The 26,504-nt window shown below is 37.2% G+C and overlaps 1 protein-coding gene across 13 annotated transcripts in view; it reads right to left on the bottom strand.

Moving 5' to 3' along the window:
• PIK3C2G (phosphatidylinositol-4-phosphate 3-kinase catalytic subunit type 2 gamma) overlaps positions 1-26,504 on the bottom strand; it is a 514,208-nt gene that overhangs the window by 227,847 nt on the left and 259,857 nt on the right. For 11 of the 13 annotated variants that reach the window (XR_011496940.1, XR_011496939.1, XM_070494347.1 and 8 more), the window contains 5 exons: positions 24,914-24,947; positions 19,834-20,029; positions 14,808-14,930; positions 8,845-8,976; positions 1,215-1,329 (listed from right to left, as the gene is read on the bottom strand). Coding sequence is in view for 11 of the 13 variants with exons in the window: in XM_070494347.1 (XP_070350448.1) it covers positions 1,215-1,329; positions 8,845-8,976; positions 14,808-14,930; positions 19,834-20,029; positions 24,914-24,947 (600 nt within the window). In the remaining 2 variants the exon portion in view is untranslated. The remainder of the gene's footprint in view (positions 1-1,214; positions 1,330-8,844; positions 8,977-14,807; positions 14,931-19,833; positions 20,030-24,913; positions 24,948-26,504) is intronic. The other 2 variants (XM_070494350.1, XM_070494351.1) reach the window with 1 other exon arrangement.

The raw sequence follows: 26,504 nt of genomic DNA, 5'->3' as shown, positions 1-26,504 counted from the left end.
CATCTGCTAATCAGTAAGCCATCATACATTGAGTGTCTATGATGTTGTGCCAAGAGCCAACTTGAACAACCACTCTTTTTTATCTTCATGTCCATGGATTAGAAGTGGATCTTTGGCTACTGTCTGATGGGGACTTCCTCCCTCCTTCAGAGTGGAAGTCACATTTTTATTGGTACTATTTTTCTCTTCCATTTTCAACATCTGTCTATCTTGCTAAACTTTGTACCACATACCTCCTATGCCAAACCTGAAAATTTAAGAGCCTAGAAATACCACTGGCTTCCTCTAGAGCAGTGATCCTCACCTGAAGCCAAGTCTTTCCCTAGGGGACACTTGACAATATCTGGAGGCATTTGTGATTGTCAGAACTGGGGAGGTGCTACTGGCATCTAGTGGATAGAAGCCAAAGATGCTGCTAAATATCCTACAATGCATAGGCCAGCCCACACAACAAAGAATTATCTGGTCCAAAATGTTAATAATGCAGAGGTTGAAAAATCTTTTTCTAGAGAACGCTGCCCAGAGAGCAGTTTCCAGGTTTTCCTATAGAGATCGAAAGTTCATATTCACTGTATTTCCATGTCAAGGGTGGCGATGCTTCAGGCATCTGACCAATATTACCACTTATAATCATGAACACACGAGGAGCTCTCAGAAGTAAGGACCAAAGTCTAGAATCATTAACCACCTTTTATTCATGATCACAAATCAAAGAAAGTAGAGAGGCTTTAAGAAAAAAGAAAGTATGATAGACGGATTTTGTTTGCAGTTTCTCCCCCCTACTCAGCTAATTACTAGTCATTTAGGAAATGATGATAATAGAATTTTAAGGAAACATGACACAATGCAGAGGCAGATATGAGTAAGGTACCAAGTTAATAATATATTCCAATGATTGTTTTTAGAAAATGGAAAGAAAAATGAATGCCCATAATGAGTATACTACTGTCAACACTCCATCCCCTTCTCCCTCCTGATTGTGCTTGATGGAGAATGCTTTGAAATTGCTATTATATAAGCTGGGAGAAAAGTGCTTTGAGAGTACTGAAGGCAAAATTAAAAAAGTAGAGTTTTTACAAATCCCAGCAGGCTGGAGGAAAAGAAAACTATTAAAATGTGTGATCCTGGAAGAAAATTGTTTCTGTAATTGACAACAAGCTACTTATCAACCAATACTTGCTGTGTGTACTTTAATCTCATAGCTTGGCACTTACCTGCAGGATCACTGGGGATGGCTGACTTATATCCCACACTCCTGGAGCTATCATCTCAATGGGAGGCTCACTCTGTGATGTCATGCTGAATAGCACAGGCCCAGGAATGGATTTGCTGCAAAAGACAACACATATGGACAGACAGCAGTCACTTTGTGAGGGAAGCTATTAGTATCTATAAATGTTTTCTTTTGGAATATAAACATAATCAGCTATTCTAATGGCTTCATTCAGTAGCTAGAAGAGAGATACAATATTCCACTAGCCTAGATACAGATTAATAGTTCGTTTCTAATATATCACATGTATGGCTATGTTCATAGATGCCTACATTTATTTTCCACAGGAGAAAACTGTTTCCACAATGGTCTCTAACAGATAGCATTTATTCTTAATTTCCAACAATGTTGATTACAAGATGGGACTAAGAATCTCAGATTTACATTCTTGGAGTTAGAACCGTTGAAGTAAATAAAGATGTTAACTCTTCAGAATAGGTTTTGCTCCAGAGAGTGACTAAATTCTCTGGGTATCTTTAAAGATATGAGCTCTACATTTATAGAAAGAAAAGACTTAAATTAGCATATGATCTGAAGAATCAAAATAGTTATGAGACTTCACAGAGGAAATGCTTCTTTATGCATAAACAGAAAGATTATTCACATTCTGAATGTTTAAAAATATGTTGTAAATTACCGTAGTAAATGAGAGTGCATACAGGAGAGACTTTTAACAGGAAGAATTCATGGATGGTTTTAACAGCTTCAGTAACACTCAAATCCACAAATCCTCATAAGAATTTAAAAAGAAGCTATACCTGGGTGAATATCTGAATTACATTATTGGTAAAATATTCCAATGATCACTGAGAACAGTGGAAATTTAAGAGCCTAGAGACTCCACTAGCTTCCTCTAGTGCAGTGATCTTCACCTGAGGTCAATTCTGTCCCGAGAGGACACCTCACAAAATCTGGAGGCATTTGTGACTGTCAGAACTGGGGAGGTGCTACTGGCGTCTAATGGGTAGAAGCCAAAGATGCTTCTACAATGCACAGGCCAGCCCCCACAATAAAGAATTATCAGGTCCAAATTATCTGGTCCGGTATATTGATTTTAATATACCAAATTCAAAAGGTAGAACTGAAAGTCAACAAAATTAAATTTAAGTTTATAAAGAACTTTAAGGCATCAAGTGAGACTTTTTGGAAACAACATAAAATTGCATCTTGCCATTTAATAGACACTATGTAAAATATGAAGAAAAAATCCAACAATAAAGCTCTCTTTAAACCTTTAGTTTTCTGAGGCTTGCCTTCTTTATTTTCTATATCTAAAGATATTGTTAGAAAGTATCTGCCCAAGAGAGTACAATTTGTAAACATTATTGGGCAGAAATCTTTATATGACTCAAGAATATTCTTCTAGCAGGATTTTTTTTTTTTTTTGCGAGGAAGGTGGTCCCTCAACTAACATCAGTGCCAGTCTTCCCCTACTTTGTATATGGGATGCCACCACAGCATGGCTTGATGAGCGGTATGTAGGTCCATGCCTGGGATCAGAACCTGTGAACTCCAGGCCACTGAAGCGGAGTGCACGAACTTAACCACTATGCCACCAGGCTGGCCCCTAGCAGGATGATTTTTGAATCTTCTTTATCCCTTTGTTCCATCCCCTCCTGATCTGGAGAAACTTGTATTTTGGTATAACAATACAGTACTGGGGGACCAGTATTAGCAAGCTAAAAGTTAGCTTGATGGGGTAAAGATGAGAAAATTATTAATGTGATTTTCCCTTTTGCCTTTCAGAGTATATAACCTTCCCCCAAATGATTTGAAGCATCCATATGCCTGGGAAAAGTTTTGGATTAGTTTCAGGGAGAACGCAAGAGAAAGAAGGAGCGGGAGTATGTCTTAACACCAAACTTGGAGAGCTCAGATGTTAATGTTCTCCAAAGCATTTACAGAAGATATTCCTGTCCACAGGAAAGGATTAACTGGAGTGAGGAAGGAGGATGTGGCATATTGGATGGAGGATGTGGCAAAAGAAAAAGACACCACTTTCTGGCAATTTGGGATGGTGGGAAGCAAGAAACAGAGAAAGAGAATGAGTATGGAGGACATGGGTGTCCCAATTTCTCCCACTTCTGCCTTTGGAAGGCAAATGGGGAGGAGTGTTAGAGAAAAGAGCATAGCAAAATGATGAAGGCAGAGGGTGTTCCTTTGGCACTCTCCATTTCAGATCCTAGAAGGAAATCACCTCTTGAGCTACTCTGGCACCAACCTGTGGCATGAACTTAGACTTGGGGCCATGTGATGAACAGGCAGAAGGAACTCCTGAGTTTAGCTTTTGTGCCTTCTTTGGTTTCTGTGTAGAAGAAACGGGATCTAGAAGCAACTAAAAGTATATGGGTTAGGGGGGTTTCCCTGAAAGGGGATCACATGGTGGGGATAAGGGGCCTCTCTGATAAGGGCATCTCATTGAACCATCCAAACTGAGGTCAACTGGGAGTCCAGGTAAACCCTCATGGGTCTATGGTGACTGTGAGAGCCCAAGTCCCCAGGGGACTGCTAGTAAGCCCTGGCCAAGGTGGAAGAGCCCCCATCACAAGCTACACCAGCTGTAACAAGCAGCCACCAGAGTAAAAAGTGCTTTTGATGTGGATATCAGAAATCACCAGGCCTGTTTCTTTTATGACCCTGTGTATCCAGATACCCCCTTAGAAAGAGAATAAGGGTGTCAATAAGCTGTCAGTGACTGAGCATTTTATCCAAAATAGACTGCATACTGACAAAAGGTCTATTTAAATTACTGAATTGACTAATTTTTGTCATCGATGGAAAATTTTTTTCTCCTCATTAGTTATAGGCTGGAAGCTCATGAAGAAAAGTGTGATATATTAACTGCATTTTTCCTTCACATCTAAGTTGCGTGATGAGTTATATTTATGGCCTTCCTATATTTATATGTCTTGGCCATGCTTCACTCTGCAAATCCAAGTGATCTAAGCGGATTCCTACCAAGGATGAGCGGACTCATGATTAAGTGTCAGTATCTGTCAGTTCTCTCCTTGGATGGAGTCTGGATCAACAGCCACCATGACCTTCACCTGAGGCATATGGGGCAGAATGAAGTCAGAGCACTTGATTCAAGTATGTGTATGAGGGGATGAATCAAGCAACAGGGCAGAGGGAGAATGAACTTCTAGCTGTCCAACTGAGGTTGATATAATATACACTTTAAGGCAATTCAACGTAGAAGGCAATTCAAGGTGGCAAGGATGTTTAGCAACATTCTTTGGGCACTCTGTGTGCTTGACATTAGCTAATTTACTTTCTGATAATGGACTGTACCTAAACATCTTTTTAGATATTTCAAGCATGATGGAGGGAATAAATTTCCATAGACTTGGGCAAATAGAGAATATGAGGATGAGGAAGATTTTTAGTGGAAATAAGATGTGAAAAGAATGCATCTAAGGCGTTGGTGGTCTCAGAAAGAAGACAAAAATGGAAACTTATAATACTCAGGCTGATAGGGATCACCGGTAGTTTTTATATTACTACTCTGTAAAGGTTTATTAAGGCAGTTAAAATTAGGTAAACAAACAAAAACACGATGAAGACAGGATATACAGGAAACAGTTTCATATAGTGGAAAGAACACCTCTTTAAAGCAGGAGATCTGTACCCTGTCTTCATTAACTAGCCTGATGAGCTTAACTTCTTTGAGCTTGGATAAAGTCAGTGGTTTTCAAAAGAGTTTTATATTTGCTTTTATATGGCTTGGTGGTTAGGGGTGGACTTTAGAAAGGTGGTAAGGAGATGGCAAATATGTTAGATACCAGGATTTCAAACCCCACCCCTCCCCTTCCAATAACACATGCATAGACTGTTCATTGCTCTTACACTATGAGATTTGAATATCATTAGAAAATTGACCACATTGCTAAATATAACATTTCAAAATATTTGTTCTGGAGTATCCTTAAGATCTTTTCAATTTCAATATTGTATAAATTCCTATGCCTAGAAAAACCCAACCAAAATCTGCGGTACCAGGAGAACAGATAGGCTGGTTTACCCTCTCTGGGCCCCTGTTTCCTCAAGCAATAGGATAAGGAATTTGAATAAAATAATTATCGTCATTTTTAGCTATAGGGATTCTATGCATCCATGGCTTGGCATTCTGGAATCAAGAATACAAAAGACTCCAGGGGCCAGCCCCATGGCCAAGTGGTTATGTTTGCACGCTCCGCTTTGGCAGCCTGGGTTTTCGCCAGTTCAGATCCTGGGTGCAGACCTAACACCACTCATCAGGCCGTGCTGAGGCGGCGTCTCATATAGCACAACCAGAGGCACTCACTACTAGAATATACAACCATGTACTGGGGGGCTTTGGGAAAAGAAGGGAAAAAAAAGAAGATTGGCAACAGATGTTAGTTTAGGTGCCAATCTTAAGGAAAAAAAAAAAAAAAAAGAAAACAAAAGACTCCAGAACCGGGCAGTCAGCACATCCAGAGGGTCTGATGTTATCTAACTCTTTAGGACCCTGACTCTCACAGCTCTAACAGGCTTCATGCCCCAGGGCAGAGTACAGGCAGGGCTGAGGCAGGAGCCCCTTGTATAGTGGTGAGGTTCCCATGGAGCAGGGTGTGGCACCTAAGGGCAGGAGAGGAGGCAGCTTGAGGTAGTAACGTGCTTGGAGAGAAGTCAGACCTGCATTCTGGTTCTTGTTCTATTCCTAAGTAGCCCGGTGACCTATAACAAATCCCTTAACCTTCATTCATCATCGAGATCTTCATTTGTAAATGAGGCATTTGGACTAGTTGAGCTCTGAGGGTCTCTCTTGGACAGGAAGGAAGGGCAATAAGGAATTCTCACCCACAACTTTTTTTATTCTTTGATTCTGAGGATATATCTGAAATGATAACATACAGGTGGGGTCAGGGTTGGCTTCTGAGGCAACAAAGAAATCAAATTGTATTGAGATCAAGATTTACTTTGGGCCTCTTTTGAAATTCTGCAAAACAGTCTAATTTTTCCCGGTTTTAATGTGCCTCAGAGCTTTGAAAATACTGATGCCTGGCCCCGCCGCAGACCAATTAAATCAGAATCTTTGGGGGCCCACTTGGACTTTGGATTTATTTTAAAATCTCCTCAGGAGATTCTATTATTCAACCACTGGGGTTGAGAATCTCTGCATTGAAGGAGTTTATCGCAATTGAGAAATGCTAAGTAACTACTACACTATTTGTTTTCAACTTAAGTAGGGAAGGTAGCTCACAGAAATTGTGGTGAGAATAACACTTTCTTACTGCAGTGTGGAGGCATTGTGAATATAGATGCAGTGGAAGTCCTGTCTGTAAAAGAAAGGATTACAAAACTTCAGTGGGCAAAATTTTACCTTTGTACTTGAGACATATTTTTTATAGGCCTGAAAGTGAGTTTGTGTGCTCGAAAATGTCAATGTTTATTTTTATTTGTAGACATTCTTGATGCAGCCATAACTGATATATGAATTTAATCACCACTGGTTCTTCTGAAACCCACTTCTGGAAACCACGAAGAAATAGGACGCCTTTAATTCTGCATATTTTCAGGTTGTATATATGTGGGAAAAATAAAGACATAAGTACTTAAAACAATTCCATATGGCTAGGTATGGGTAATTCAAAATGGATAAATGACAGATTCAAAACCAAATGTTTACGGGCAGGGGTCATTCTGTGAAAGAAAATGAAATTAACTGGCCTATTTGCTGTGATCTGGAAATATCTACATCAAATAAATTGGGTTAGAATCTCTGTATCTCAGAGCAATGAGCACAGTGGGAGTCATAGCATCTCCTCAATTGCCCCATATGATGGATTTCTGATGTCCTAAAAAGATCTGGATTTCTTTAAACTGTTTAGCCCCGGAGACAGGCAGATTTTCTGATTTTCATATGAAGCAGTCTTTTGGAAACACACTTACAAATGCTAATTGAAGTACTCTTTGAAGAAAGTTGTGTTTTCTGATGTGATATCCCATCATCCACAATTTTGACACTTTCCCTCAAAAAAACGCCACCTAGTATCAGTCCCAGATGGCATTGCTTAAAGACGTCCATTGTCTATGATCACTTGCATGTAAAATGTTCACCAATGGTAAGTGATACACAACAAAACAACACAGTATTTTTACTATCATAACCATATAGAAAAAATCCTGGAAGGTTAGTTTGAAAGATAAAAGTATTCCAAATGTCTAATATATTTAATGCTTATTGATTGCCTGTTATGTACAAAGTAGTGTGATGGAAGGGAATAAAATGGATTAAAATTTTTTTCAGTGAATAGCTACAAGGACTATTCTAAAAACACACTAAATCTTACAAATATTGCACTTGAAACTTTAAAGAGTCTGACTCACGAGAAGGAAAGGCACCTGCATAGCTGCTCCTAGTGAGAAAGTAATGAAAGTTCTTAGTCCACAGATCAGATTTTTGAAATTTCTGCTAACAGCAGTAGGTATTTCTTTTAGGGCTAAACTGTTTCTTATAGATTTTTGAGATTTTGTTTCTTTCTAAATCTATAGGAATTGATTTTTTCCCAATCCAATTTAGTAAACAAACCTCTACTGATTGCCTATTTATAAGAGGTACTATGTTAGATGATAGATGTTACATTCCCTGTCCTCAAGAAACATATACTTGGAAATTGGCTACAGCATGAAAACAAATAATAGAGCAACACACACACACACACACGCCCAGAATTAACCCAACAAAGACAATTTTAAGGACTTATCATGATTGCTTTGATGACAACATTTATATTGACTAAATGTGGGAACTAAAAACTGATGAAGAATTTTCTTAACATTTTTATATTACCAAATCTTTTTAAAACAACAGGGGCAGAAATATTCTTTATAATATTATTAAAATAACAACATAGGTTCTAATTTTTCGAAGGTCCAGTACTTACAATTTGATTCTAAAGCAAGTCTTGCCACGTGAAAAATACCTAAGCTGATTTATTTGAAGTATCTTTTCCTTAATAGCATAGAAAATCATGTAATTGACTTTATCAAATATTCTAAGTATTAGCAGTTCCAAATCCTTATGGTTAAATCAACAGTTAATTTTGTAATAGCCATTAGTTCTGATAGGATACGTGAACTCATAGATGGCTTACTTTTCTGAAAAATACCATCTTAAAGTTACCAAATATTTTTTCTTGGCAATACAAGATTAATAAACCAGTTACATTGTATAGTTTTACTTTAGCCAGAATTCCATGACTCACATTGTTTCTATATGACAGCTTTGATCTAAATCATTTTGAATTACTAATTCCAGAGAAATTGGCTAGTCAGAGAGGGAAAAGCAATTGAGATTGGTCATACCCAATACCCTTTCATAGTAAATGACCCAGTTGACTAGCTGAGCATGAGGCCTGTTTCTAAGTCATTTCTACATTTTGCTTTTCAGTCCCACTTTCAGTAGTCATGATTTATACTGAGCTACTTCAATTTCAGAATAAAACACCTTCTCGATTTTCTCATTATACCATATACTGCAAAATATTCAGTTCCAAGGAAGTTTTTATCGAGGTGGGAAATTTATTAAGCACAAATGGTATACTTACTCTTTTGGAAACAATGGAAGACAAGTCCAGGCTAATAAATTTGCAGTGTTGGATGCATGGATAATCCCAAACAGTTTTATAGTGAGCATTGATTCCCTTGGAAGTGACTTTATTTCAAGAGGAAAATTGATCCTTGAAATAAAAGAAAGAAGCAGGTTATCTATCCAATTACAATGATATTTTCATAAATATTTCCTTATAATATAATGGTATGTGATAAAATTATTTAGCTATTTGAACTGAGGCATCCTTTTGAACTTCTGTGCTTAATCTTGTAAAAGGAGAAATATAGTAGAAGTACATAGAGTAATGAGACAAAGGGAATTGCAATAATTATAATTTTTAAATTTAAGCTTATTTTTAAAAATTACAATAACTTGAGCATATACTCTTTGTGAGGACAGAGGAAAAAAATGATTAACATTGTCTTAGGGAATAGGGGATAGGAGGAAATAACTTAAAATGGGTCTTAAAGATTAAGTTAGCTATAAGCAGATGAAGATTTGGAAAAGAATATTCCAAGAAGAGAAAAGTGAATATATGCAAGGACAAGGGTATATATGCATGAAAAGATTAAATGTAGCTGAGAAATAGTGAATGGCTCATTGTGGCTGGAACTAAGGATGTGGTCAATTATGGAGGATGCAATTAGAGAGACAGGTAGTTGCCAGAATGCTTAAGAACTCTGTATGACAGGCAAAGGTAGTTGAGCTTTTTCCTAATGGCTAAAGGAAATACTTGACTGAGAGAGCTAAAAGTATAGAGAGTTGTTCACAACTTTAAGTGTGGACTCTTCTGGGTGATGAATAGTCCACATGCAGTCTCAGGAATAAGGAGGAGTTACTTCAGCCTAGTGAGTATAACTGATTTTCAGGAAGTACATATCCTTCTCTTCGACATAACGTTCCCTGAGATGAAGAGGTCCAGATTCAGGGTGGTAATAAAGCAGCTAACAAGAAGACAGACAGAAGAGCTATTTTAGAGGCAAAATGGATAACTAATATTTGACTGACAGCATATTAGTTGAATTGGACAATAAAGAATTAAAGATGCATTCTAGCCTTCTAGATTATGTTCTAGTGGATACCTTCAACTGATAGAAAACAGAAGAGAAAGTTGGGGTAAGGGGCAATATGTGCAGTTTAAGGCATCATGGCATTGAATTAATAATAGATCTGAGACATCAATATGAAAGCTATGTGTAGAGGGGACAAGTCAGAGGTTTGGATCTGGATAGACCTGCATTTAAATACTGGCTCTATGACTAATAAGATGTTCTTCCTTGAGCAATGAATCTAACCTTTCTAAGCCTCATTTTTCCTTATCCATAAAATAGAATGAATATTGCATGACACGATATGTAGCAAATGGCAGGTTGTATATCATCATTATATTAATAATCCAATCAACAATGTAATAATTTATTTTAGACAAAAAGTAAAAAAAGTAGGGGAAGGAAATAAAGACTAGAGTGAAGAAAATCTAATTTTCAAGATTAGCCAAGTTTAGATTATTAAAAAATTAAATTGTTATACATTTTGATATCTAAAAGTCCTTTATTTCCTTTTATATTCTTTCATATTCAAAATATTCACTTAAGATAATGTGAACATATTTCTCTGCTTAAAATAAGCTCTGAAACTCAACATAAAATGTTGATGACCCTGTGGAATGCACAGTAATTTCTTGAATGTTCTCTCTTTTACCTGTAATCGACTTTCTATTCAGTTTTCATATTTCTGTGCTAGGATGGAAGCTATTCTTTTACCTTATTCCTCACATAATCTAGAATGTTCTTTTTCCCATTGAGTCTGGCTTCTTCATGTATGACTTCACTTATTAGTGAGCTTTTCATATCAAGAATGACAAAAATTCAATAAGTTACAGTGGATGGATACTGCCAATATCCATTCTGTCAGTTTCATTAATAAAAATAAATTCTTCTAGGGTAAGAATACATGCTTTCTAAATAGTTATTTATTCATTTCTTGAATATATATGGATTTTTAAAGCCAGAATAATCTCACATTCACTGGGAAATTTTTAACTTTTACATGGCTATTGAAAAATCAAAAGAATGAACTTTTAGACAAAAAAGGAAGAAAAATACTTTGAGATAATTCAATAAATGAAGTCAGATTGCTTCTTTTTATCCAAACAGCTGACACAGATCTCAAGTTTTAACCATATGCTTGCTTTACTCTACTATTGAAAAATGAGTAAACACAAATTTTTCATTAACACTTCTTTCTTCTATATGAAATATTTTCCCTAAAACCAGAGTAATTTTAAGAGAAAATGGGAGATTTAAAAAATCACATTATTTAGAATTCTCCTATTAATATTGATATATAACCATAGACCATTGTAAGGACTTTGACGTTCGTCTGAGTGAAACAGGGAGCCATTTCAGGATTTTTAAACAGAAGAATGACATGGCCTGATTTACATTTTAAAGAAGGTCACTTTAGCTGAGAAGAGCAATAAAGGTGCAAAAGAAGCAGAGAGATCATTATCAGGCTACTATGGGAGTCAGACTGGTGGCTAGTGGTTAAGTTCACGTGCTCCGCTTTGGTGGCCCAGGGTTTTTGGGTTTGGATCCTGGGTGCAGACCTACACAGCACTCACCAAGCCATCATGTGGTGGTATCCTAGATACAAAATAGAGGAAGATAGGCACAGATGTTAGCTCAGGGACAATCTTCCTCACACGCACAAAAAACGGTTACTGTGGTAATAGAGAGGGGAGATGAAGGTGGCCTAGACCAATGGAAGTCATAAGAAGAGATATTCTGAGGAGACAGCCAGTAGGATTTCCTGGACACGGGGTCTGAGAGAAGGAGCTTCACATTAAGGATTTGACCTGAACAATGGGACCTGGAAATGATCATCCACAGCAGCCACTGGTGGAACAAGTTTGGAATGTAAGATCAAGAGTTTAGTTTTAGACATGTTGGGTGTATAAGTGTGGAGTTTGTGACTGATGCCTGGGTTGGTGACGTAAATTTGGGATTGTTGGCATATAGATGGCATTTAAAGCTATGTGACTATAAAAGAGAGCTAAAGGGGCAAGGATAGATACAACAAAGAAAAGGCTTATGGGCTAAGACCATGATCAGTCCAGGAGAAGAAAAGATGGAGAAGGAACATCCAGTGAGAGAGAGGGAAAGCTGAAAGAACATGTGAGCCAAGTGGAGAGCATATTTCAAGATGGGAAGTGAGATCAACAGTGCCAAATGCACCTAACAGATCATGGAAGATGAAGACTGAGAAACAAGCATTAGATTTAGCTATGCAGGTCACTGGTGACTCTAATGGGCAATTTCGGTGGAGCAGAGGTGACGAAAGCCTGACTGGAGTCTGTTTCAGAGCAGAGAAAAAAATTGAAGAAAGTAAATATAGACAACTGTTTGGAAGGGTTTTGCTGTAAAGCAGCGGGAAAAAAGAGAGTGGCTACTGGTGGGAGGATGAAGTAGAGTTTTGTTTTAACGTAAGATGTGAGAACTGTTTGTAGAACATAGATACTCTGCCCAAGATTTTAGATGTTTTAAGAAACAGTATTGAAATTACATTAAAAACATGAGCTTTGGAGTCAGAGGAGTCTGAGCACTAGTTCCACCATTTACTGGTTGTGGGACCTGGGGCAAATTAATTAAACTTCATAAATATCAATATTCTGATCTTTAAAATGGAGAGGACAATACCTGTGAAGATTTTTGTTAAGTAGAGATGAGATAGTATATTTTGGGCTATACTATGATGACTGGAATACAACAGGTGGTCAAAATCTATGTCACACACTATTAAACAACAAAGTTTCTGTTCTTAAGTTTACAGTTTAGTAATGAAACGTACGATCAATTATAGTGTAATGGGTACATGCTAATAAAATATATAAAGAACACTATAGGCATCTAGAAAAATGGTAAATAAATATTTTTAATGGAAATGAAATGAAAATAATTCTGGGATGAAGTACCTAACTTGGGAGAATCAAAGAAACTCTCATAGAAAAGATAACACTTATGCAGTCTTAAAGGACAAGAAGAAAAATATATCAGTGTAGTTATTCCAACAACACTAATGATTTTCCATTTGAGATTTTTTCCTTTGACACTAACTTTAGAATTATTAGATTTTTTCTTGAACTGTTTAGATGGCGGCACATATCTGTCAGTTGAAAATGAATCTGATTTTTTTTGAAACTACCAGAAATAGTTTTAATTAAGTCAGAAGAATAATTTTAGTGATTGAGCTGGTTAATAACATTTTTAAGGAGTCATATATGAAATTCATTCATTAGCCCAGCAACACTTACTGGACTCTTACACTGTCTGGTGCTGCTTTAGCTGCTAGGGAATAGAATGAAAATTTAAAAAATAAAATGAAAAGCAAAACCAAAAGAAGATCTTTGTATCATTTGGCAAAAACAGATAGAAATATGAAAAAACACATACAGTACCTTAAGAGAGTAGTGTGATGTTCAGACCAAGCAACAAAAGAAAAGGTGGCTAATTTTTCCTAATGATACAAGAAAGGGTTTATACAGAAGATGGAAGAGTGTCTTGAAAGATAATTAGGTGTTCCCAAGGTGGGCAGTGAAGGCACTGTGCTCCTGACAAACAGAGGACCCCTAGCAGAGGCGTGATCTCTCAGTTCATAGTTAGGGTAAGTAGTGGGATACAAAGAACGGCTGGGTGCAGGGCCAGGGAGTGGGGCTAACTCCAGTGATGAAGGTGCAGAGATAGTCAGGGGCCAAATCACAGAGGGCCTTGTGTGCTATGCTTAATGGTTTGTACTTTGTCTTATAGGAATTGGGGAGCCACAGAAGAATTTTACAAGCAGAACTGATTCTGTGCAATGGAAGGGGATTTTGTAATTGAAAGTCAGGTCTTTGGTCAAAGAAATTAAGAACCTTAACCAAGGGAGGGGAGATAAAGGTTGTTACAGTCCTAGAAGGAGGAGGATTTGCTTTGGGATGGCAGGAACCATGGGGTATGTAAGAATTGAAGACCACATATTGTATCTCAGGACACAGTCTCCATGACTGCAGTAACACTAAATGGGATAGATAATGCTATTTAACATCATCCTCAGACTTCTAGAAATTTTGGCACATATTTATCAATAGCAAAGTACAATATTGGGAGTCAAATTATGTCCCAAGAAAGCCAGGCCTTGTGAAAGGGTAAACATAGTGTGGGCTGGGGAGTTTCTTCTGCTTGAGGCGGGAAGAAAACTGGCTCTGAGTGGAGTAGTGGAGACCCCAGAGAAATGACTGAAAGACAATGGAAGAGTGTCATAGGAACAACAAGGAAAAGCAGCAGTAACCATGAAAAAGCCACCGATGGGGCCTATGAGGTCCCTGAAATTCTGAGTAAAAGGAGGGCTTGAGGTGGGGGGAATAGAGGAGAGGCGGAGGGCATGGATAGCGTCAGGAAGGTACTTTTACTTCTAGATTTAACAAATCTCTAGGAAATGTGGATTTAGTAGCCAGTCATCCTAAATTAGATGACAGTTTATATAATGCATGGATAATTATTGTCAAAAAACTTGACTGTTTAAATAAATTTCTAATTGGTCTTTGTGGGAAAATACAGATAACAGATGTTATTAAGTGATTTCTTTCTTTGTTATATCTGGAATCTACCTCCTTCCGACCCCAAACAGAGGGTATTCCCTATATCCAAAGTGTGTGAGTGATTAATAATGCCGCTTTTCCAATTTCCCTCTTTGATCAGTTCAATAACGTGAATTGGACACTCGTTTAGGTTTTTAAATGGACTTTTAATCTGTTGAATTGAATAGTCAGTTATCTATTAGCTCTAACATATTTATCTCATCCCTGAATCAAATCAACTGGCAACATTTTTTAAAAAAATCACATCCTTCACTTAAAAAAAGAAAAAGAACCCCTGATCTTTATTAGATAAATGATCCTGCCAGAATAAAGATTAAACTTACGTTTCATCCCAGTTGACCAAGAAAAAAAACAATTTCTTGACTGGAATATTTCTGTAGTTTCTCACTTGGCATAGCTTCTTTCCAGCATATGTAAGCCGACAGGAGAAAGAAAATGCTTTATAGCTAAAAAGAAACAACACTGATTCAATAAACTGAACACTATAAAGGAACCAGTTTTCTATATGGGTCAATTATTTTTATAGTTAAAAGTCAAATGATAAAGGGTTGTTTGCTTGAATAAAGTGTGCTTTAAAAAGAATTTATGTTAGGTGACATCAGCAAGATGGCAGAATAGGAAGCCCCAGACTCTCCTTCCCCCACGGAGACATAAATTCAACAATAATGCATGGATCAATTCTCTTTGTGAGAAATCCAGAAATAAGTTAAGAAGCTCCTGCACCCCAGGCAAGTGGAAAACCAGCAGCATGGAAATCAGTAAGAAAATTCATGGCACTCATTTTCCACAGCCCCTCCCCCCAGGAGAGGGAGGTGTGATCAGGAGGAAAATACCAACTCCCAGCTTCTCCCAGGAGTGGGAAAGAGAAGCCTGGAATATATATGTCTAGCATTCAGACATTTTAGGGGGCTGTCCAAGGGACTGGTTTCTGTCTTGCCTGAATTGCAGTGCTGAATAAGAACAGGTGCCTCTGAGAACAAAGGCAATGGTTTGAACCAGCACGAACTCACTCACCACTATCCTTTCCCCCAGCTCGGTACAAAATGAGCAGGGGAAAACTCCCAACTCCTACCTTCTGCTGGAGGAGAGAAAGAGTTGGAGTGTGTATGCAATGTTTCAGCTTTTTGAGGGGCTGCCTGAGGGACTGGTTACGGTCTTTCCTGTTTCAGAGAGCTGACAGGACCCGATATACTCCAGATGCCTGGGCACCATGGACTTCTGAGAATAAAAAAGCTAGGAGCCTTGCTCCTGCTCCAGAGGATCTGTGGAACAGCAGACAGAGGCTGATACAGCTTGGTAGCCTCTCCATTGGCTGGGCGGTGAGGTGGAGTGGGAATAGTGAAGAGTGGATCCAATATTTTGACTTTTTCAGGGTGCTGTATGAGGGACTGGTTTGTGTCTTGCCCAACAGATGGGACCTAACATACTCTGGATGCCTGGGAACTGAAAACAAAAAAGAGGTGGGCAGCTTATGGCAGTGCCAGGAAACCTGCAGTACCAAAGACAGACACTGGGGATGAACAAGAAATTATCAGTTCCTGAAGAAAGAAGCAAAACCTCTCTAACTGAGAATTCACACACACAAGTCCAGAAAAGATGCACCCACAGAAAAGGTTTCAAAGGTCCCTGTAACCTCTAGCTGGGCTGATTGGTGACATTCTTTCTCTGTATGCAACCAATCCATAAAGACTGGGAGAGGTGGCTGTTTTTTCAAATACACAAAGTAACAATGTGCATGAAGAACGAGGGAAATATGGCCCAACAAAAGGAATGAAATCAATCTCCAGAAACCAATCTTAAAGAAATGGAAGTGTATGAATTACCTGACAAATAATTCAAAATAACTAGCATAAAAATGCTAAATAAGCTCAGGAAAATAATGCATAAACAAAATGAGAATATCAACAAAGAGACAGAAAATATTACAAAGAACCACACAGCAATTTTCAAATTGTAGAATACAATACTGAATTGAAAAATAACACTAGAGGGGTTCAAGAGAAGACTTGATCAAGCAGAAAAAAGAATCACTGAACTTGAAGATAGGTATTTGAAATTATCCCGTCAGAGGAATAAAAAGGAAAAAAAGTAAAGAAGAGTGAAGAGAGCCTAAAGGACTTATAGGACATAATCAACAGGACAAATGTACACGTTATATGAGTCCCAGGAGGAGAAGATAGAGAGAAAGAGTCAGAAAGCTTATCTGAAGAAATCATGGCTGAAAACTTCTTAATTGTGGGGAAGAACATGGACACCCAGATTCAAGAAGCCCAATGGATCAAATCAGGCTGAGCCCCAAAAAGACCACACTTAAACACATTAAAATCAAACTATCAAAAATTAAAGACAAGGATAGAATTTTGAAAGCAGCAAGAGAAATGTGACTTGCCACATAAAAGAGATCTCATAAGTTTATCAGCAGATTTCTCAGCAGAAACCATGCAGGCAAGAAAGGAGTGGAATGATATGTTCAAAGCTCTAAATGAAAAAAATATACATCAATCAAGAATAGTATATCTGGTAAAAACTGTCCTTCAAAAAGGAAGGAGAAGTAAATACTTTCTCAGATAAACAAAAGTGGAGGGAGTACAAAACCATTAGACCTGACTTACAAGAAATTCTAAAGGGAGGCCTTCGAGGTGAAGTGAAAGGATGCTAGATAGCAATATGAAAGCATATGAAAGTATAGAGCTCATTGGTAAAGCCAATATACAGACAAATACAAAATACTGTAATACTTTTGGTGGTGCATGAACACTTTCAACTCTGGTATAGAATTTAAAGGACAAAGTACACAAAAAACTATAATTATAAAAATTTGTAAACTATAAAAGGAAGCAATTTTTGATATCAATAACATAAAGTGTGATGAGGTGAGAAGAAAAGAATAGCGTTTCTGTATGTGATTGAAGTTAAGTTGTTATCAGCTTAAAGCAAAGCATTTTAAATATAAGCTGTTTTAGCTAAGGCCTGTGGTCACCACAAAGAAAACACCTACATTTAGAAGATACACAAAAGAAAATGAGAAAGGAATCAAAGCATGTCATTAAAAAAAATCAACAAAACACAAAGGAAAACATCAAGAGAGGAAAAGAGGGACAAAAAAACTACCAAATAGACAGAACATAATGAAAAAATGGCAATTTAGGTCCTTCCCTAACATTAATTACTTTAAATGTAAATGGGTTAAACTGTATAATCAAAAGATATAGCATAGCTGAATGGATAACAAAGCAAGATCCAACTATATGCTGTCTACAAGAGACTCACTTTAGATTTAAGGACACACACAGGCTGAAAATGAGAGGACAGACAAAGATATTCTATGCAGATTGTATTCCAAACAGCAGGAGTGGCCATACTTACATAAGACAAAATAGACTTTAAGCCAAAAACTGTCAAAAGAGACAGAATATTATATAATGTTAAAAGAATTGATTCATCAAGAAGATATGACAATTTTATTTTATTTATTTATTTTTTAAAGGGATATAACAATTTTAAACATACATGCACCCTAAATTGGAGCAAACATATTAAGCAAACATTGACAGAATTGAAGGAAGAAATAGACAGCAACACTATAATAGCAGAAGATCTTAATACTGGTTATAATGGATAAAAGAACCAGACAGAAGCTCAATAAGAAAACAAGAGGGCTTGAACGGCACTGTAGACCAAATGGACCTAACTGACATATACAGAACATTCCACTCAACAGCAGAATACACATTCTTCTCAAGCACACGTTAAACATTCTTCAGCATAGATCACACATTAGGTCACAAAACAAGTCTTAGCAAACTTGAGAGGACTGAAATTACATCATGTATATTTTCTGACCACAATAGAATGAAACTAGAAATCAACAGAAAAAAGAAAACTGGAAAATTCACAAATTAACAGAAGTTAACACTTTGAACAATCAATGGGTCAAACAACAAATCAAAAGGAAAGTTAGAAAATATCTTGAGACAGATGAAAAAGAACACATACCATAGCAAAATTTATAGAATGCAGCAAAAGCAGTACTAAGAGAGAATTTTATAGCATTAAAAGAAGGAAAGATTAAAAAAGAAGGAACATCAAAAGAAGGAAAATTACAAATAAACAGTCCAACCTTATACTCAAGTAACTAGAAAAGGAAGAACATATTAAGCCCAAGGTTAAAAGAAGGAAGAAAGTAATAAAGATCAGAGCAGAAATAAATGAAACAGAGAATAAAAAAATATACAAAACTAAGTATCACACTATATATAAATGCATGTTGTATGCATATAGCTATATCTATATTTATCTGGCTACATAGTGGTTCCATGAGAATTAAAATAAATAAATATATATTAATGGTTTAAAAATTATAACAGAACATTCATTAGACTAGGTATTTATTATATTATACATCAGCCCATTAAAATTCTTCATAAAATTAAGAAAGAGAAAAAGCATAAAAGAATCACACCATGGGTTCTAAAGAAATGTGTACATCTAGATAGTATATTTTACATACAAAGGCAAAATTTCCTTTCTAATTGGCTCTATAAATATTTGTTCAGTTCGGTTATTTTCAAAAGTGCAGATGAAGATAACAATTATTTCTCTTTACTAAAATTGTTTCTCAACTTTTCCTTGAGATGCTAAATGCAATGGATACAATAAATCCATTAATAAATTATTATTCTCTTATCAACTTTAATTGATTTAATCAGTACTTTCTTATAGATTTAATCCACAAGGAACTTAAAACAATTATTATAATGTTATTCTAATTATGTTATTCAAAAAATACTACATAATAGAATCAACCTAAAATCTGGTGATGTTCCATGCATAATTGTGGCTAACTTCCATTGTAACTCAAATAACCCTTGGCTAATGCCCACTTTATCAAGGTACTACTCTCAAAATCTTCACCACTCACAACTTGATGGGGAGTCAGAGTGATTTTTTTTTTCTCTTTTTAAATACTGTCCATCTCCTTGTATGTGTGTGCTGTCTCTCTCTCTCTGTATTGTTAATTAGCATTAGTCATTTAAACTCAAACATAAAAAAGAAAATTTTAGGGCAACCACTAAGTAAGATGAGCATTTTATGTTTCTGTAGTGATACATTGACAATACGCAGCTATTTTTATGTGGAAAATGGAAGAAGACATGAGGGAAAAGGACTATGCATTGGGAATGAAGTTTAAAAAAATGATTTTAAGAATAAGGATAAATTCACGCTGATTAAATTTCAAAATTTTATGAAATATTTGGTCCTTCAAATAAGAACAAGACACATTATACTCTAATTAGAAGCTATGCAAAAATTAATGAACTCTTTTGTGGAAAACTCACCACCACTCACCTGTGCACCCAGGTCTCTGGAATGTTGTGAGCTGCATACACTGTGAAGCTAAGGTGGGAATGGAGCCCAGGATTTACAAAGGGAACACGATCAGGTGCATTTAGAGGCTGGAAATCTGCATAAAAGCTGCTGCAATAGACATCAATTAGCTGGTAGATGGACGTGGATAGTTCAGTTGTCACTTTTTCTATCAAGCCTAGAGGAAAAAAAAGATAGAAATCAGGTCATCTGTGAAGGGCCATATTTATCATAAGCCATCAATTATAGCTTTGAAATTTTTTATAATAAAATTTAATTAAAATAACCCTCCACCAACTGAAGCCAATTAGCCATCTGTGCCTCTGTATGCAGCCTGGGTTAGCTGCTAGTAGTGTAGATAATTAATAAGCTTTCATATTTTCAGTTGCAGAAATTTTGGAAGCATGGCCTTTAATCACAAATCAGAGGTTTGGATTATTAATTTGGCATTCTGATCAACCATAATTTGCAATAGCTTTTGTTCTAGGTTATTATTGTTTAGAATTAATTTTCAGACAAGAAAAATGTTTTCTTATGATTTATAAGTACTTCAAACAAATCCCATCTAAAGAATTAAGCATAATAAATTTGATTATGCTATGATGTTTACCATTAACTCAACACTAATTATATACATTGTGCTGCTATAAAAAGAGAATGGTAATAGTACGTAACTGAGATCTGAAATAAGCTTGAAATGAAAGACATAATGTTTACTAAATGTCTTCAAAATCAAAGCCTTACTTGAGTTTTACCACTAGTTATTTAAAGGGTTATTTAAATTGATAATTCCTAAAAATGACATCATGAAGGAAGAAAAATGACTAAGTACAGGGGCTAACAGTTTTCAACCGTGTGCTAAATGAAGGCATGCCAATTTATTGTAGACCATATGAAAAGAATCACCTAATCATCGAATTTAAGGTAAACTTTCCTGAGAAGGGCTTTCTCTCTCCCAAGAAACTCTTTGCTAGAAAGACTCCTACCTGAGAGGAAGGAAGTAGAAGAGACTGATGAAACGGACCAGGTAGAACTGGTAGACTTTGATCCAAATCAGGAAAACGGTGCCATTACAACGGAGAAGCTTATGAGGATGATGAACATCATCCTAGCAGAGGCGTTCAGTGTCAGACCTCTTAATGAGGCCAATGAATAACACTCACTGCTGGCATTTTATATACAGTTGCGAATGAGTGAAAGACTATAATCATAATATGCTCACTGCTTGCAACTGTTTTTGTTTTAATATTCAACTATAGTAATGTTTCAAGTGAAGAAATAAACTCGAAATAAAGAATCAACTCAAATATAAAAGCCCAAAAGAAGTTTTTTATCCAGATGAAGAAAATCTTTAATAGACAAATATTTAAGTGACAAATATTTAGATATTTAAGGGTTGTAGGAAATGAAAAAAAATGTATGAAGCGAAATGTTACGAATGGAATCCCTGGTACCCTCCTCCTCCGAGTCATTTGTGTCTCATGAGCTTTGCTGACGGAGCCTCGAAGAGGGGCACACTGCTAGCTGTGGTCATGACTAAAGACCCCTCCGTGCAGATGTCTCAGGCCTGGTCCAATCCCCGGCGCAGGCCTCCTTAAACTCCATAGGATCATCCTGGTAGACGAGAGCAAGGCAGAAAACCCTGCGAAAGAAATCACGCTGATCTAATCTGAATGTTTCCCTCTTCCAGCCTGGACCAGAAGTAAGTACTGAAATGCCACATTTTAGATATTTCTCCTTTTCCACTGCAGCGTCCTGGAGAAATAAAATGCAACCGCAGCATAGTGTGGGGCGGGAGGGGGACAGAGGGAAGGAACTCGTGTACTTGGCAGCTGCCAAACCGGAGCTGGGTACAGGCTGAGGAGGAGAGTGGGGCCTCCGGGCGGCCCCAGGAGTGGGAGATCTTGTCAGGAGGCCTGAACTCTGTGTCCCCAAAGTCCTGAGCGCTACTCGGCCATTCCTTTGCTGAGGGAGAGGCGGGACAGCCTTCTGGAAGAACAGCCCCAGCACACGACGCAGCAAAGAGCATTAGCAACGCAAACGAAGATCTCATAAGCTTCCTTCAGTTGCTTGGCGTCCCCAGCGGAGGTACTTCCGGAAGTCGGCCTCGATTCGGCTGCACCTGCGCAATACTGCCCTGCCGCCAGCTTCCGGTGAGACCCTTGCGGTGAGCTTCGATGGGGCATATGGTCCCACCAGATGTCGCCGACGTTTCCTGATAATATCGGTGGTTTCTATTGAGTGGATCATAGAGGAATAGACAATTTTATTAAACTTCAATCCCAAGCTTGCAAGTCGGAGACCAGTGCTGTCTGTTCATGCCGCAGGGGAGTCAGAGTGGGGTCCTTTTCCAGTGAGGCGTCCGCATCGTATAGGGAGTGCCCCATGAAGTTGCGTGGCCTGGCTTGGTAGTAGTCCAGCATGGACGCCAGGTCTTCTGCTCCAGCTTCCAGGTTCCTCTTTCTCATTTTGACCAGGGCCAGTGGTTCTTGTCTGTCTCAGTTGGGGTCCCAGACTCCAGGCCCGAGTTGCGTGGCCCCCGCCCACGGCAGCGTCTCAGCCACTTGCAGCTCCGTGTCTCTGCCGGCGCAGGCTTCCTCACCGCAACCACCCAGAAGAGAAGATGATGGAGCCCCCGGGTCGCTGAGATGTTGAGAGAACTAGTAAGGACATCATTAGAAATGAGGTTCTTAAGATCTACTGTGATTAGATTCCAACGTGTGCCGAGTGAAATCACCCAGTACTGTTGTTTATTCAAACACGTGCACGTTGTCATAAGTTGTTTGTCAAACATGAATTGCTTTTTGCTTTGTAGTTGTTTTGAAAAGAAAATAGTACAGAGCTGGCTTTTTCCTCCAGTAGTCAGTGGCGTTGCAATGATCAGGTATTTGAATACTCAGGAAAGAGGCCAGCTTCAGCATGGGGCATCTTCCCACATCCTGTTCCCCAAGTAGCTCTGTCTGTAATTAAACATTTTTGTCGTTGTTCAACACGTGCTATTATTCACTTAGTTATTCATAAGTTTGTACAAAATTTATAAGATAGCCAAATTGTACTTATTTACTGTATTTCTTCAAATTGTGCCCTTTGTTGAAATAGCCTGAGGGGACAAGCAGAGTGAAAGAGCTCTAATTAAAATTCTCTGAGAAATCAGCAGTAGCAATTAATGAAACAGAAGAGGAAAGCAGCATGAAAATAATCTTAAAAGAGGCCTCATCAAACTCTGGAGGCCAACCAACAGGGATTCTCCTGAACAACGGGCGGCAGAAAATTATAAATTTATAGAAACATCTTGCTTTCCAGTCCCCAGATTGTTGGTACTCCGATGAAGGAAGCACAAACTTCATGTTAATAGTTCCCAATCTTGTGCAAATGAATACACATCTCAAATCATAAAGTTGAGTCAGAGATCTTATTAATTCAAGCTCCAGCAGTTATTTCTGGGAACTTTAATTATTTGGATAATTACTCAAACTTTACTCTTTACTTTTTGTGCAGAGACAGTTCTTGGTTATCATTTGCTTCTTCAAGGTAATATCGAGATGTGTGCTTATGCATTATGCTTTACTTCCAGAATTCTGTGTGAAGAATACATTTCAAATGTCATCGGAAATATATTAAGGACTCAAGATACAGGGATTGGAGGTGAAATTTGGAAAAATAATGTTTATCATACCTGATTTTATTTTGGGAAAATAGTTATAGTATCATGAAATAAAGAAACAATGACAATATTTATGCAACTATAATGCATTAATTATAATCTATGATGATTTATCATAGAATATAAGTCTCTGGGAACATTCCTGTGCAGTTTTATGGGATCTCATATCCCAACCCCTGAGGAATATGGGGTGAGGGGATTTTATTCCAACTTTCCTAATAGAAAGGAAGAGAGGGCCAGTTCCATATGGTCATACCTCCAGCTTGTTCATTCCTCATTCTATCACTTGGACTCTGTGTTAGTAATATTGTTGGGGGTGTCCATCTCTTCCCTTCTTCTTTGGTGTTCTGGAGTTTTATGACTGCCTGGAACAGGGTTTTTTTTTTTGCACTACACAGATTTTTTTCTCCATGCCCTCTGCCATCATATTTTCCTCTGTGCTGTAAAGTGGGGGAGTTCTTCAAGTATAATTGAATGTCTCTTTCAAGTGGTGGGAATTAGAGTTGAGAGGCTATTCCTCTGTACATAACTTTCTACCGATAACGATTAAGGGTATGGAGGGTAGGTTGGGTTATCATTCGTGCTTCACCACCCATAACCTCTGAATCCAAGGATGTTAGTTGAACATTTGTGAGTCAGACAGTTTCCTTGAAGATACTCAGAGTGTTCATAAGCCAAATACCGTGTGCCTGTGCAAATAAGAACAACCCTTACCACACCCTGCACATTAAATACTGTCATTTCTGTTAGGCATATTAGGAAAATTGAGGGTCAAAGAATTTAATCCTCTAAAATGACAGAGCCAAACTGTGACAGAGTTGAAATTCAAGACCAGTTCTGACTGATTCCAAAAGCCAGACTCTTTGCTCTACACTAGACTTTCACACATCCACTATTTTCTATAGAGGCAAAGTCCTCCTGTGGCTTGCAGTTTTATAGACTCAGAGCCTCTGTGAACAGTAATGATTCCAGAACCTAATCCTCCTACCTGTTATGTTAGATTGGTCTTTCAAATAGAAATTGAATTTAAATTTGAAGTTAGTGACTTTGAAGAAAGGCATCTGCTACTTTTCTGACATCAAAGTATAATTAGCTAAATAAAATTTTATAGTCTCTTGGAATAGTTGTGAGGGTATTTTCAGTATCCCTTTAATTTTTATAGATCTCTTGACTTTTCCCACTTAAAAAAAAATCTCAGGCTAAAAGTTTAGAGAGTTGGATTTTTATTCACTTGCAGAATAATCATTTCCATCAGTAAAAAGAGTTTTAGCAAAGCATTTTTCCCTCAAAAAATATTTTGTGTGTGTGTGTAACCATAATATTTGGATGAAAAATTGAAAAAAGTAAATTATTTTGGGTTCTATAATTTTTTTAAATTGGGGTACATGTATGTTTTACCTTTTGCTGAAGTCTCTGAATATTGATGCAAATCCTGAAAAAGAAAAATAGGTGCAAAGACACCTACTTGTTATTCAGAAAATGAATTTATAAAACAAACTGATAATATCCAGAATCTAAACATTGAAATTTCTCTAGCATGATAAAAGGACAAAGTATTTTTTGGTGTCATATATCAATGTTGCTTATTAAACAGAGGGACTCTAAAGTGTAAGATGAAAGAGAAGCATTCCCAATGTTGTAATGAGCGATCTAGGTTATTTGATTTTTAATAAAAGAAATTTCTAGAATAAGCTCAGTCTTTATAGTATCATTAGAACAGTTCTACAGATATTGCCTAAACTCAACCCCCCTTCCACAACAGTGACTAATATTTTGATAGAAGTGCATTTCTTTCTTTTTTTTAAATAGGCTTTTTTTTTTAAGAGATTTTTTTTATTTTCCCTTTTTCTCCCAAAGCCCCCTGGTACTCAGTTGTGTATTTGTAGTTGTGGGTCCTTCTAGTTGTGGCATGTGGGACGCCGCCTCAGCATGGCTTGACGAGTGGTGCCATGTCTGCACCCAGAATTCTAACGCACGAAACCCTGGGCTGCAGAAGTGGAGTGCACGAACTTAACCACTCGGCCACGGGGCCAGCCCCCAGAAGTGCATTTCTAATTCTCTTTGTTTGGTGTGTCCAGTTCTTATTATTAGCAGTCATTCAGATGTAAGCTTTGGGCAGCACCAAAAGAGGGCTGGATGGAAGTGAGCAAAATCATACAGATTCACTATAGAGTTTCATTTGCTTCTTTATTTTTAGAAGATTTAAAGAAACTGATAGTCAAACACTTGAGAAAAGTAATATACTTTGAATCATATCCTAAATAAAAGAAATACTATCTGAAATTTAATTGTTTATTTAAGTTCACATCCAGTGGTATACTGGTTTTGTTTTCTTTTTATGTTTATTGTTGTTGGAGGCCTAAAATTACTTTGATGGTTTAGGATTTGCTGGTTAAAATTTCATTATCATGAAAACTATATAAGGTGATTCACAGACTCACTAAAAATAAGGTTTCAGGCCAAAGGCAATTCAATTTTCTAAGAGCCATTTTAATTGACACTAAATTTTTTAAAAATTTTGCCTTGACAAGTTTGCTTTTAAGAGAATCCAATTAATGAAAAGCCCTATTTCTCAGATAAATAAACTAGGGAATAATTGTTTTCATATAACGAAGAACTTGCTACAGTATTCCTTTGGAGAGAAAACACTTCTCTCATGTTTAAAATGTAATTAAATTTATGTACAACTTTTCACTTTGAAGCATCATTCACATGAACCTTTTCAGAAGCATTTCTCTTAGGTCAAATAATTCATCTGAACCTAGTTTCAACCACCCATCTTAACAACTACAAATAAGATCTTCACTCCATCGGCGTGGGTAAGGCTATTAAAGATGTTAGCCTGACTTAACTAGAATTCAATTTATTCAGAAATATAAACATATTTTAAAACTACCATGACATCCACCTACAGCATAATGTGTAAGACCATATTTTTCATTTTGTGGTTCATTTATCGTGTGAGCATTTAATGGAAATATATTATGTG

This window comes from Equus asinus, chromosome 22 (genome assembly GCF_041296235.1).
Source record: "Equus asinus isolate D_3611 breed Donkey chromosome 22, EquAss-T2T_v2, whole genome shotgun sequence".
Classification (NCBI taxonomy): Eukaryota; Metazoa; Chordata; class Mammalia; order Perissodactyla; family Equidae; genus Equus; species Equus asinus.
Note: the sequence above shows the minus strand (reverse complement) of the source record. Positions and strands in the feature narration are given on the sequence as shown.